The following is a 12,967-nucleotide window of genomic DNA, read 5'->3' on the forward strand; positions in this document are numbered from 1 at the left end:
ATATATATTTCTAAAAGCTTGACCTGGCGAATATGCAACCTGGCAGTCGGCAGTCTTTCATAATTATTTGCCTGGCTCGGCTTTATTAACCGATGGGATGGGCATGTCCATTATGGTGACCATTAAACGTGGAACAGATTTGGCCTGGCAACTTTCGGGAAAATTCATTAGCCGACTGATGGGGTCAGGTCATGGTCGAGCCGCTGCCAAAGTTTATATTAAGTAATAAGCGTTAAACGCGGCTTAATTTGCATATCCAAGGAGGGGAGCCGAGCGGTTTAAGTGGCAGTGTAATTAAATTAAATCCAATTAAATGACTGACAAGTCCAGAAAAGCTTGCGGTCAGCCTTATTACGGTGACTTCATTAAATTTATACCAAGCCGAGCTCGAAAAAATGTAATAAACTAATGATGATTCCCGCATAGTTTGCGTATATAAGCATATAAAGATCAAGTCTTGAAGCAAATACTTTCTTAAGAAAATAAACGTCTTTTTTTATTGAATTTATTATGCGAATTCTATAGCTATCGCTCAGTTTCCTTGTTGGTTCCGAAAAAAAGCGTCTCGATCTTCGTGGTTTGGCTCCAGTCAAGGTTTCTTGAAAACTCCTTAAGGTTTCTGCGTGGTAAAATTAAAATCGTTTACCAATTCTTTCAGTTCATTGTGTACACGGGTGATTCTCTCCGGCAAACTGCCGAATGTGGTTTTAAAATCATTTATAGATTGCTGCAGGTTCGCCCAATTCTGTTCAGTTTTCTTCAGGTACGCCAGGGTCAATTCCTCTCCATTTAATTGTATTGGTTTTTCCCCTACTTCAGATTCTGAAACATTTGTTAGTTTCGAATTGTAAAACTTTTTCATGATTTCGAAGATGACATCTTTTTTGTTTGGTGCGGGCTCTAATTCCTTATCTTGATCAGGCTTAAGGATTGAGGCGTTAAAAAAGTATTTTGTTGTTAAGGAAAAAACTTACCTCCACTTCTGCGATGCTCATTTGCACAACGACTCCCAACATAAGGAGTCCAATAAGCTGCTTCATAGTGTCCAATATCCTTGAGTATTAAGCACCAATAAAATATGTTGACTGTGATTTCTTCGCAGCTGCATGAAGTTTTTATAGGCCGTGTAAGAAACCTATGCAGCTTGGTGATAAAATGTGTGACGCAGGATTTGTAGATAACATATCCTCTATAACTCTGCTGTAATTGATAAATGTAAAACTTCTTTAGATAAATAAAACGCAGTCTTACGTCAAACTGTTATCATCAGTAAAAAGGTCTAATCCAGGCTATAAATTCTCGAGCCTGCAGAATGGGAAATCAAAGTACGCATTCATCCTTTGGGAACATGAGTCGCATTCTCCTGATCATTTTGATCTCAAGTTCTTGTCAAAATTGCCTCACAAGAGGAGCAGTAAGTTAACATTTTCAGTAAGAATTTAAAACTAATTCAACTTCATTAAGCAGGAAGCACCAATTTTGAAAACCGTGGAAGAACAACAAAATAATGATGAGAAATTCGATCAAGTTCAGTTTGAGAGAAGAATTAACGATATAAATGGGCTTTATGATGCGCTAAAAGCTAAAATAGACAAATTGGTTGACTATCATAATGAACTGTTGAAAAATATTGCCGACACAGAAAACCAAATAGCAAAGTTACAAAGGCATGCCAGTGTAAAAAAAGCCTCCAATCCGCATATGAACTTTCAGAAGATCGGAGCCAAGTATTACCATATTGAGAACAAGGAACGACTAAACTGGTACGAAGCTGTGTCCAGATGCCGCAGCCTGAACAGTAACCTTATTAGCCTCCAAAACCAGAAAGAGTGGGAAATCATTACAGCCAACTTGGTTCATTTCAAGGCATATTGGGTGGACATAAATGACGAGGCAGCTGAAGGCGATTACGTATCTCGATTCACCGGAGAGAAGGCGCCTTTCCTAAAATGGGCCAATGGAGAACCAACTATCCAAGCAGGCGAAAATTGTGTTGAGATGGAAGAGTCATTTGGCTTCTTTTATTTCGTTCCCCATTCTATGAACGACGTACAATGCTCAAAAAAGAACTACTTCATATGCGAAGCCAATGAAGTGCAGATGTAAGCTTCTCACACAACAATCTTGAAATATGTGAATAGAAATTAGTAATACGAAATGAATTAAAGCCAATAAAATATTTTACAACAGTAACACTGAAAAGTAATTTATATATTCAACGCTCCAGCTCTTAAACATAAAACTCTTTTATACGGACATACATATACGTGTATGTACCCTACTCTTTGAATAACAGGTACTATATTGGATTCACTTGCATGAAAAAATGAAATTATTTGTAATATATTTCGATAATGTAGTCAACAAGTAATGCATTTTCATAAAATTTTTCTCTCGCATTAAAAAGTTAAACCGAAACCCCAACCCAAAAACAACTACAACTCACGAAATGGCCAAAACGTCTTAAATGGATGTGATTTACGTTTAGGGTTACGGTACTTTACAAAGTAATTTAGGAATATTGTGACAAGTTTCAATGATTTCTCGTCACCGCAGAAGTTTAGAATTTCAATATGTTAAATATGTTCACGTCAGTTGGTAAGGTGATAGCTTAAGTTAAAAAAAAATCTTGTAAATTATTTTTTATGTAGGAGATACGCGTTTTGTTTATCTGTGAGTAACTAGATAGGATCAATCCATACATTGCCGTAAATAAATACATAAATTTTTATAGATTGGTTTAATTTTATTGGCATATTTCAACAAAACTTTTAGCATACACTTTGTTTTTTGCGTTTCCGGTGGGCTAATGTAATTGTATCCTCCTAGTTTGCCTTGTCCTTATTGAACGTTGAAGCCATTTTTAGTGCTAAAATGTCTTGCTCAATATTTTCAAGCCGGTTCGCAAGACGTTCGAACTTGGGGAACAGGTTTTTATTTAGCTTGCGTGACAGACCCGACCAAGCTAGCTCCGCATCTTCAATTTTCATGTTATTCAAAGTATTTTGAACTTTCTTATCCTTTAAAGTAAATAATGTAAGTTTCAATTAAACACATTTCGAATAGACATACCCTTACAGCCGCTGAGCTATTTTGACAAGCGATTCCGAGTAAAACTAACACAAGAAAAAGTGTTATATGTTTCATTATTACGAACTAACCAGCATAAGCAGCAAATGACAACTGTTATGTTTTTCTCGTTTGAACTGAGTTTTTATTACTTGGAAAATGAACTCACAATCTGCATAGAGGGTCCTTTGCTCTTCTGCGCTTCATGTTGGCGATAAAGGCGCATTGACGCGCTACAGCTTATGAGATATCAGTCTTTATCTATCAGGCCCATTGCGTCAGTGGTAATGCATATAATATAATAAATATAAACGTAGAACCCATGCTGATACCAGAACAACAACCACAGATGCTGTCTTCAACAAATTTACAATAAACAAGATAGAATTTTTTATTTTTTTGAATTTCTACATCATACATCAGAAAAATTAAAAAAAAATTTAAAAAAAATAGATTTTTAAATTTGAATGCAGATTTTTAGAGAATTGCGCCAGAAACATTTAGAGGTATGCCACTCCAAAATCCGATTAAGATAAACTGAGTTATGGAGTTTAGAACTTCAGCCTTGGGGCATTTTTTAATTCTTTTGAATTTCTACATCATGCATCAGAAAAATTACAAAAAAATTAAAAAAAAAAAGATTTCTAAATTTGAATGCAGATTTTTATAGAATTGCGCCAGAAACATTTAGAGGTATGCCACTCCAAAATCCGATTAAGATAAACTGAGTTATGGAGTTTAGAACTTCAGCCTTGGGGCATTTTTTAATTCTTTTGAATTTCTACAACATAATGCATCAGAAAAATTACAAAAAAATGTAAAAAAAATATATTTGTAAATTTGAATGCAGATTTTTAGAGAATTGCGCCAGAAACATTTAGAGGTATGCCACTCCAAAATCCGATTAAGATAAAATGAGTTATGGAGTTTAGAACTTCAGCCTTGGGGCATTTTTAAATTTTTTTGAATTTCTACATCACACATCAGAAAAATTACAAAAAAATTTAAAAAAAATATATTTCTAAATTTGAATGCAGATTTTTAGAGAATTGCGCCAGAAACATTTAGAGGTATGCCACTCCAAAATCCGATTAAGATAAACTGAGTTATGGAGTTTAGAACTTCACCCTTGGGGCATTTTTTAATTTTTTTGAATTTCTTCAACATCATACATCAGAAAAATTACAAAAAAATTTAAAAAAAAATAGATTTCTAAATATGAATGCAGATTTTTAGAGAATTGCGCCAGAAACATTTAGAGGTATGCCACTCCAAAATCCGATTAAGATAAGTTGAGCTATGGAGTTTATAACTTCAAAAAACCGCTCGATGTAGGTTTGGTAGTTTTGGTATAAATAAGCAGCATATTTTGGCACATTTTGTGCGTTGCAATCGTTGAAATCGATAGTGCTATCGACGTATGAACAGTGTTATCGGAGCCGACTTGTGTAATAAAAACAAAAATTTAATTAAAAATTTCCGTAAATGCAGTGCTGTAATTTGTAACCGAATAATAATTCAGATTTCGTACAGCACCCAGGTGCCATCAGCTAACAAGGATTTCCGACCAATGGTGGGTGTTACAGCTGGTGATAACAGATGGCCAAGGGTCGCTGGCCGATCAATTTGGCATCAAGGTTACGGATCTCAACGAATTGAAACTGATTGTGGGCATTTTGTATGATTACAGAGCCCGCGAACGAGTCTACACTTGAACCAGGGATCGGACGTCTATTAACCCATGCTGCCCGCCATCATTTTCCGGCAGGTGCAGCGCCCACTGCACCATGGAGCCGCCACCTTGGAGCACGTTTTGGGTGTCGGTGGGAGCAGCTTTGTGAACTGCCTGAATCGATATGCGGCCGCCACGGGATTCATACGGATCTCGTTTCTGGACATCAAGCGGCGCAGAAACTACGAACTAGCCCGCCTGCGCCTCTATGCCGATGAGAAGAAGCAGTCGCTCCACTTGCGCACCTTGCAGGGACGCCATCTCCTGCAGGGCGTCATCGACAGGAAGAACTTCCTGGTAGATGACATCCGTGAGGCCAGGCACAAGGTCCAGGAACGGGTGCGCGAGAAGATCGACGAGATTCGGGAGGAGCGAGAGAACATCATGACCATACCCAACATGCTGACCATCAGTCGCGCCGTCCTGTCACCCTACATCGGATATGTAATAGTCCAGGGCGACTTCACGCTAGGCATGAGTCTTCTAGCCTTCGCCGGCTTCACAGATCTGGTGAGTTTCCCAGAACCATCATTTTGAACAAAAATCCTAACCACTGAAAGTCTGATTGGGTCCACTAGTATTTCAGCAAAACAAAAAACACGTGATGTATTCTATTGTATTATTTATTGTCTTGTTTTCTGCCCGGTCTGTGTTTTGTTTTCCTCTACGTATGTAGTACCTTTCAGAATCGAAATATATATGTATAATGTTGCATTTTTTACCCGAATCGCTCAGACGAAAGCCAAAAATAGTTCGTTTATCTAAGCAATACATGCACGCTTCACATCGGCATTGGTGTGCCAACCAAGACACTAAAAAACATATTTTGAGCATCCTATTTAAGATTTTTTTCCTGTTCCTTTAGTTGGATGGACAGATCGCCCGACGGTGGCCTTCGCAGGCGAGCAAGTTTGGCTCTTTCCTGGACCCCATGGCCGATAAGTTGCTGATGGGCTCGCTGGTCATCGCGCTGTGCTACACGGATCTGCTGCCCATGTGGCTCATGGGCATCGTGGTGTTCCGGGATGTATTCCTCCTAGGAGCTGGATTTGTTATACGCTACATAAGTCTGCCACCGCCGGTGAGTGAAGGATTTATCTACGATTTTATGGTACTGGTTTGTATAATCATTTAACATTCTTCGGTAGAAAACCTTTTCGCGCTACTTCGACGCCACCCATGTTACTGCCCAACTGGAGCCCACGCTGCTCAGCAAGATCAACACGGGTGTCCAGTTGGCCACCATTGGACTGAGCCTGGGTGCTCCCATCTGGAACTATTTGGGTGAGATATAGTGCACACTTTTCAAAGATGGATTAATCAAATCTGTATCATCCCACGCCAGATCACCCAGCCTTGCAGGGCCTTTGGTATCTGACTGGCCTGACTACGGCTGCCACTGCCCTCAGCTACGTCATGAATCGACATAATACCTTTAAGATTATACAGAAAAAGACGTAGGGCCCCGGGCATTTCCGCTAAATATGAGTACTATGAAGGAGTAGTATCTCTCCTTAAGCAATGATTAGTATGTATTGTGTTTTCTAAATGATTACCATAAAATAAATCTATTTTGTTAATAAATTTTAAGTGTTTTTCCACAACTAATTGATGTTATACATTTACGAACGGAAAATTTAAAAAATTGAGGTGCTAAAAAAATACAGGTGCCAGTGTGCCCAGATAGTAGAAAATGGTATAGATGGTAGACCTCACCAAAAATACCGGAAATGTTACCACTAAATATCGATAAACTTTGTGCCGATGATGCCGCCGTTGTGATCGACGTTGTGCCATCTCCAAAATCTCCCCTTCTTTTCTTTTCGCCCGTTTCCGGTGAGTGGTGTGTTCCGCGTGTAATTTTAGTTAAATTTTAGCCAAAATATATTTTTCTGCGATTCGGTAGGACTGCGAGTGGTGTGCACTGTAAAGGCTACGCTCCCTCAAAATGAATAATGATTTTAAAAGAAGTGAAACAGCATTTTCAGTCCCATAAAGCAGAAAAAACGAATCCCATGGAGGCTCTGCCACCATCTCTTCTATGAAAAAAACACAATATCTCATTACCGCATGGTATAGCGGAATATATCATCTGAATTGCATACGATTTGTGTATTCCAGTTGAGATATATTAAGTGTGTTTACAGATAATAAGTGACTTCAAGACATCCGGCAAACTGTAGTACCACAATACTTCCCCCACAGTGACCAAAAACGTGTTGCTTGGAAAACTTATTTTGGTTTCCTTCTGTTGTGCCGTGATGTCTTCTATAAGATCAATACTAGCAGATGATACTATGAACCTTCCCGCCAAATAGTATTAAATAAAAATATCAGGTCTGACAAATTTACTAACGTTCTTTAATCTTTTTCCTTAATTTACAGAGCAAGCCGCCAAGATGAGGAAAATCATGAAGCAGGGCAAGATCGTAATCGTCCTTAGCGGACGTTACGCCGGTCGCAAGGCCATCATCGTCAAGACCCACGACGATGGAACCCCGGAGAAGCCCTTCGGACATGCCCTCGTCGCCGGCATCGATCGCTACCCGCGCAAGGTGACCAAGAAGATGGGCAAGAACAAGCTGAAGAAGAAGTCCAAGGTCAAGCCCTTCCTGAAGAGCCTGAACTACAACCATCTGATGCCCACCCGCTACACGGCGCACGACATCAGCTTCGAGAAGCTGTCGCCCAAGGACCTGAAGGACCCCGTCAAGCGCAAGACGCACCGCTTCCAGACCCGCGTCAAGTTCGAGTCCGTCTACAAGGAGGGCAAGAACAAGTGGTTCTTCCAGAAGCTGCGTTTCTAAGCTGCCCATTCGCTACTTGTGGTTACTGGATTGTCGCTCTTTTTAAGGTTTAATAAACAAAGAAGTAATTCTGATAAAACTGACCGAAGTGGAACCTGTGCCTTCTTATTGAGTGTTCAAGTGGGGCACATATGCCTACGGTGATGATAGTAAATACAATACATTGAATAGGATGTGCACAACAGGTATGCGGTCCCAAGTCAACAAATTTCGAAGTATAAACGTTGTTATTCACTACAAATTTTCGGACAGTTTGGAATGGAAGATATACCTGCTCTTCGTAATATAGTGCAAATTCACAAGCCTTTTACCGCCCGAATACAAAACATGATAGTTCAGTGTCTTTTTTACTTTTTTCTTTACTAATAAATATTCGAACAGAATAATACATTTTGTTTGAATCAACTTTTCAATATTACAAATCTTTTGGAAAATGTACAATTTAATATCGCTTGATTGACTATTGTGGAACTAGCTTGGCTGAAAAGCGCAAAGTGTGTTATTTTCGTTGAAAGTTAAATAAAAGAAAATATACAGCTTTCAGTAGGGAATTTAGAAGAAAGAATCAGAGTGCAGAAACATTGCATAGGGCCGGCAAGAAAATCTGTGGAATATAAGATAAAACTGGATTAGAACCTTCTTAAATCGATCTGAAGAAATGAAGACTAAAAATATTTGTAGTTTGTATTACCTGAATTATCACACTTGGACATCGAATGAACACACAATGGACATTTAGCCGGGGTAACATGTTTTGTTTGGGTTAAGCAGCGGAATAATTCAACCTCGATTTGATTATACCGATTTTTCTGGGCATCACATTAACGCTGAATGCATTGGCATTGGGTACAAAATGTCTCAAATTGGCTTAGTTGTGGGGTTAATATAATTTTGACTGGTTTGGTATTAGACTTGGTTCGATTTGGTTTATCTTGCTGAGCTTGTTAGCAGTTGGTTGAATTCGGTAGTGCGATAGTGCCTAAAATTGGCTAAAATAGTTTCCATGTGGCCTGCGGAGCGGTAAAGCGTTTTCGATTTTCGGGGAGAGGAGAAAAAACAGAATTTCTTTCATTAGAGCTGCACAAGGACAATTTGGTTACACGTTCAAAACGAAAATACTACATACTTGTGTACTGAATGTGTGTGGTTGTGTGTTCTACTGGGGCACTACTTAGGACAAATATACAACAGAAAATAGTTCAACGAAGCAATTGCTAAACAGTGGTCGAATTTATATAAACACATTTTAAGTGGCCTCTTATAGGTAACTAACGAGCATGTGTCACCCATGAAGAAGTACTTAAAACAAAAACAACTAAAAGGAAACCAATTAGTTAGTGGTTAAGTGAAGTCTGTGGTGTGCTGGTTGGTTAGGACACAGTTAGGCCAATTCGGCAATAACACTTACAGTTCTGCTGAAGTAATCAGTAAGTAATTAAAATAATACAATAACAGCATGAAATTATAATACAAGAAGGCCCGCCTAGGCTGGGCGTATCGCGACAGTAAAGTAAAAGGGGACAAGCGATAGATGTTTGTTTGCTTAATACGTAATAGAAAATACAACACTTGGTTGTGACAGCGAAATAAAAGAACAAATAGAACTACTCTAAATGCAGACGATTATTTTACCAATTCACGCGCTTGGCACTCAAGATCTTGAGTATATTTTCAACCACATCGGTACTGGAGTTGGTGCCGCCAATATCTGCAAGAGTTTGAGATGATAAAGGTGTTTCTGTTTATTGAGAAAATTGTGGGTGTGATGATCACCTGGCGTGCGAATGGCATCGTTGACAATGGTCTGGTAGAGAGCCTCCTGGATGACATTGGCGTGCTCCTTGTGACCCAGATGGTTCAACATGTCGATACTGGCACTGATCATGGCCACAGGGTTGGCGATGTTCTTGCCGGCAATGGCGGTTCCGGTGTTACGGGTGCCCGGCTCAAAGATGGCGTACTGAAAATTATATGGTAAAAGTGTAGGATTATGCGTTACGCAAAAGGCGACGAGACTTACATGGTCGCCGTAGTTCCTGCCGGAAATGAGGCCAGCTCCGCCCATCAGGCCGCAAAGAACATTGGACACGATGGTGCCGTACAGGTTGGTCATGTTCATGACGTCGAACTGGTGTGGATTCGACACGGACTGCATGCAGGTGTTGTCGATAATCATGTTGTTGTGCTCCAGCTCGGGATAGTCCTTGTGCACACGGTTGGCGACCTCCAGGAAGAGACCATCGGACAGCTTCATGATGTTGGCCTTGTGGATGGTGGTAACCTTCTTGCGATTGTTTTGGCGGGCATACTCGAAGGCATAGCGAGCCACACGCTCGGCATTCTCGACAGTCACAACTTTCATGCTCTCCACGATTCCGGGCACAGACTCGTGCTCCAACATGGCGTACTCACCATCGGTGTTCTGGCGGATGAGCACCACGTCGATGTCGTGATGGCGGGCTGGAATGCCCGGATACGACTTGCAGTGCACCACATTCACGTACAGATCCAACTCATTACGGATGGCCACGTTGCGCGAGACTTCGGTCAAGGACTGCGACTTGGTCTCGATGTTGCCCTTCAGTGCCACTCCGTTCCTCTTAATAGATGTGATGGCGTACTCCAGATCATCGTTGCCCTCGGTGGAGGGATCGATGTCGATCACCTCGAAATCGATGGGTGCACCGCAGTACCGGAAGATCTCGCGCACATAGCCCATCAGCTCGGGGCCAATGCCACCGCCCGGCAGCATGGTGACGGCATGACGACCTCCGTACTGTGCCGAGGGAATATCGGTGCCCTGTTCTCGGATATGTAAACGGATGCTATAACCTCAATTGGGTATGAGCTCCAGCGTTTGAACTCACCGTGACTTTCTTCTGCAGCGCCGATTTGGTGTGGGCCACATCCTCGGTCTTCTCCTTGGTCACCAGCAAGGGATAGCCCTACAATTGGGATCGATAAGTACGATCTATAGGATCTGGCAGGCGCGCATTATGTAATTTGCAATTGTGGTCCAATTTTCCGGCCGTGAAAACTTACGCGAGTGAGGAACGGCGTCTGCGTCTGCAGCAATCTCTGGGTCAAGCGAAGGGCCATGATGTGATCCTTGGATTTTTGTTTTCTACCGCTGCAGTTGGGATTCTACTATCAGTTAAATCACGGCCAATTTTATTCCACTTGGCCAAAACGGAGCTGCTGCTTCTTGCGAAGAACCACGGCTTTTAGGGTTGTCAGGCAATTAGTATTTGTTTCTAAATAACAAAATAACATGTTCAAAATGATAATGTTAATGCGTTTAAATGAAAATTCTTAAATTTCAATACGCCATATTTTTTTTAATAACACTTTTTACAAAATAATATATGTTTTTTAAAAAATATATTTAGTGGTTTGGCTTCCAGCATCTTGACAACTCTACAGCAAGCAGCTGTTATTTGCAGCCTTACCAGACCAGCGAAAAGCAGCTGACTGTTACGTTAACAACCACATTTTATGTTTTTGTTTACTAAAATAATTTTAGTTAATATTCTAACGGGATGACTTAAAGTGGATGTCCCAACAACATTTATAGGACATGGCAGCGGAATTGGGTCTGGATTCGGCCGCGGAGTCCATGGAAATCAACATGCAAGAGCCGGTCAATAAATTAAAATTTCTACATGCACTTGTTGTAAGTATTTCGAATTTAAATCAGAATTCAGTTTTTAAATAATGATTTGTAGGCTGGAGGCGTGGCTGGTATGGTGGTGGACATAGCGCTCTTTCCCATAGACACAGTAAAGACCCGACTGCAAAGCGAGCTGGGCTTTTGGCGGGCAGGAGGATTCAGCGGCATCTACAAAGGACTTGCTCCTGCGGCTGCAGGAAGTGCTCCCACGGCGGCCCTGTTTTTCTGCACATACGAGTGCGGAAAGCAGTTCCTCAGCTCGGTCACCCAAACCAAAGATTCACCCTATGTCCACATGGCGGCGGCTTCAGCAGCAGAAGTGGTAGGATTTCATTTAAAACTGTGCAGCTGATATGCAAAACTGGCGAATCTCTGTATCCCTTAGTTGGCTTGCTTGATCCGTGTTCCCGTGGAGATTGCCAAGCAACGCTCCCAAACATTACTGGGCAACAAACAGTCCGGCCTGCAAATCCTTCTGCGGGCCTATCGCACTGAGGGATTGAAACGCGGTCTGTACCGTGGATTCGGTTCCACTATCATGCGGGAGATTCCATTCAGCCTGATTCAGTTCCCCCTCTGGGAGTACTTTAAGCGGCAATGGACTCCCCTTACCGGCTTCGACTCCACTCCTTTTTCGGTGGCTCTCTGTGGAGCTGTCGCTGGTGGCATTTCTGCGGGATTAACCACGCCGCTCGATGTGGTGAAGACCCGAATTATGCTAGCTGAAAAGGAGAGTCTCAATCGGCGTCGCAGTGCCCGAAGAATTTTGCATGGCATTTATCTGGAGCGAGGCGTCAGCGGGTAATTTTTTCCTTTCACCCACACGAACTTTAAAAATGGTTTTTTACATTTATTAATGTACGTCTATGTTACTTTTCAGTCTGTTTGCTGGCTTTGTGCCGCGCGTGCTGTGGATCACACTGGGCGGTGCATTCTTCTTTGGCTTCTACGACCTGACGACGCGAATCCTTGGCGCCACCAGTGCGGATCATTAAAATTAGGGCTATTTTCGTTGTACTTGGAGTAGAGGCACGTAGTTTGCAGTAGTAACTTAACCGATGACAACCACCGTTTGAAGACAACGTGGACAATAAAGTGTATGGAATACTTTTGAGATTCACTAAGCGTTGGAGGCGTTATTCGCTCCCTGTGGAAAAAATAGGTCTATGATTCAAATGGGACATTGTCAAGATCTCACTGACATCCTGAATGTGGAGGCGGCCAGTGAGCAGACTAGCTGTAGTGCGTTGATCTCCAAGTTCATCTCCACAGGCCATGGGCACATCGGAATCCTCCGCATCCACGTTGATGTATCCACTTCGCGGGGCCTTCCTGCATCCAAGGAAATCCCAGGAACACCGACAGCGACTACGTGACATGGCGTAAACCTGGGGAGACCCAAATGCATAAATTAAACAAATGTTCGTGCATCCACTTGAACAAACAGACAGGTGGCGATAAGGAATGTAACGCACCAAAGCAGCGAGAACAAAAATGCCAACAAGCACCGAAATTGGCAGCCATATATACTGAGCGTCGTCCGGATGCAGTATGTCCGTTTCAGGACTCATGGTCGTCTCAGGCTCAAGAAACTTCATCATTTGCAGGGGATATACAAAGAAATCACAGCAACTGCGAAGCAAAAAAGTTCTTAAAAATTTAAGCGCTATCAAGTGTTGCCAGACGTCT

General features: G+C 41.6%; 7 protein-coding genes across 12 annotated transcripts; 4 read left to right on the plus strand and 3 right to left on the minus strand.

Annotated features, from left to right (window-relative positions):
* Nucleotides 1-494: 494 nt before the first annotated feature.
* Nucleotides 495-1,083, minus strand: LOC113564855. Its single transcript, XM_026983819.1, has 2 exons — nt 975-1,083; nt 495-922 (listed from the first exon to the last, which is right to left on the minus strand). The coding sequence occupies exons 1-2, from the start codon at nt 1,038-1,040 to the stop codon at nt 611-613; spliced, it is 378 nt and encodes a 125-aa protein (XP_026839620.1). The 5' UTR covers nt 1,041-1,083; the 3' UTR covers nt 495-610.
* Nucleotides 1,084-1,336: 253 nt separating this feature from the next.
* Nucleotides 1,337-2,177, plus strand: LOC6554572 (C-type lectin 37Db). 2 transcript variants are annotated; one of them, XM_026983767.1, is made up of 2 exons: nt 1,337-1,414; nt 1,465-2,177. In XM_026983767.1, exons 1-2 carry the CDS (start codon nt 1,349-1,351, stop codon nt 2,104-2,106), a joined length of 708 nt encoding a protein of 235 aa, XP_026839568.1. In that variant the 5' UTR covers nt 1,337-1,348; the 3' UTR covers nt 2,107-2,177. The 2 variants fall into 2 exon arrangements, with proteins under 2 accessions (XP_026839568.1, XP_026839569.1); XM_026983768.1 differs by having other exon boundaries at nt 1,468-2,177.
* Nucleotides 2,178-4,456: 2,279 nt separating this feature from the next.
* On the plus strand, nt 4,457-6,385 carry LOC6554573 (probable cardiolipin synthase (CMP-forming)). Of its 2 annotated transcripts, XM_001981725.3 has the most exons (5): nt 4,457-4,642; nt 4,760-5,311; nt 5,667-5,882; nt 5,950-6,085; nt 6,147-6,385. In XM_001981725.3, the coding sequence occupies exons 2-5, from the start codon at nt 4,811-4,813 to the stop codon at nt 6,260-6,262; spliced, it is 969 nt and encodes a 322-aa protein (XP_001981761.1). In that variant the 5' UTR covers nt 4,457-4,642; nt 4,760-4,810; the 3' UTR covers nt 6,263-6,385. The 2 variants fall into 2 exon arrangements, with proteins under 2 accessions (XP_001981761.1, XP_026834249.1); XM_026978448.1 differs by having other exon boundaries at nt 4,608-5,311.
* Nucleotides 6,386-6,533: 148 nt separating this feature from the next.
* LOC6554574 (60S ribosomal protein L27) lies at nt 6,534-7,696 on the plus strand. 3 transcript variants are annotated; one of them, XM_001981726.3, is made up of 2 exons: nt 6,534-6,637; nt 7,187-7,696. In XM_001981726.3, the coding sequence occupies exon 2, from the start codon at nt 7,201-7,203 to the stop codon at nt 7,606-7,608; it is 408 nt and encodes a 135-aa protein (XP_001981762.1). In that variant the 5' UTR covers nt 6,534-6,637; nt 7,187-7,200; the 3' UTR covers nt 7,609-7,696. The 3 variants fall into 3 exon arrangements, with proteins under 3 accessions (XP_001981762.1, XP_026834676.1, XP_026834675.1); XM_026978875.1 differs by having other exon boundaries at nt 6,570-6,644; XM_026978874.1 differs by having other exon boundaries at nt 6,616-6,703.
* Nucleotides 7,697-7,969: 273 nt separating this feature from the next.
* LOC6554575 (isocitrate dehydrogenase [NAD] subunit gamma, mitochondrial) lies at nt 7,970-10,834 on the minus strand. Of its 2 annotated transcripts, XM_001981727.3 has the most exons (7): nt 10,651-10,834; nt 10,476-10,553; nt 9,629-10,408; nt 9,382-9,568; nt 9,241-9,316; nt 8,300-8,618; nt 7,971-8,212 (listed from the first exon to the last, which is right to left on the minus strand). In XM_001981727.3, the coding sequence occupies exons 1-6, from the start codon at nt 10,705-10,707 to the stop codon at nt 8,588-8,590; spliced, it is 1,209 nt and encodes a 402-aa protein (XP_001981763.1). In that variant the 5' UTR covers nt 10,708-10,834; the 3' UTR covers nt 7,971-8,212; nt 8,300-8,587. The 2 variants fall into 2 exon arrangements, with proteins under 2 accessions (XP_015008979.1, XP_001981763.1); XM_015153493.2 differs by lacking the exon at nt 8,300-8,618 and having other exon boundaries at nt 7,970-8,212.
* A 208-nt stretch (nt 10,835-11,042) lies between these two features.
* Nucleotides 11,043-12,396, plus strand: LOC6554576 (S-adenosylmethionine mitochondrial carrier protein homolog). The gene is made up of 4 exons (XM_001981728.3): nt 11,043-11,281; nt 11,334-11,600; nt 11,664-12,079; nt 12,159-12,396. Exons 1-4 carry the CDS (start codon nt 11,186-11,188, stop codon nt 12,271-12,273), a joined length of 894 nt encoding a protein of 297 aa, XP_001981764.1. The 5' UTR covers nt 11,043-11,185; the 3' UTR covers nt 12,274-12,396.
* LOC6554577 lies at nt 12,116-12,963 on the minus strand. The gene is made up of 3 exons (XM_001981729.3): nt 12,754-12,963; nt 12,481-12,666; nt 12,116-12,425 (listed from the first exon to the last, which is right to left on the minus strand). Exons 1-3 carry the CDS (start codon nt 12,877-12,879, stop codon nt 12,399-12,401), a joined length of 339 nt encoding a protein of 112 aa, XP_001981765.2. The 5' UTR covers nt 12,880-12,963; the 3' UTR covers nt 12,116-12,398.
* Nucleotides 12,964-12,967: the final 4 nt, after the last annotated feature.

This window comes from Drosophila erecta, unplaced genomic scaffold (assembly GCF_003286155.1).
Source record: "Drosophila erecta strain 14021-0224.00,06,07 unplaced genomic scaffold, DereRS2 tig00000000-arrow-pilon, whole genome shotgun sequence".
Classification (NCBI taxonomy): domain Eukaryota; kingdom Metazoa; phylum Arthropoda; class Insecta; order Diptera; family Drosophilidae; genus Drosophila; species Drosophila erecta.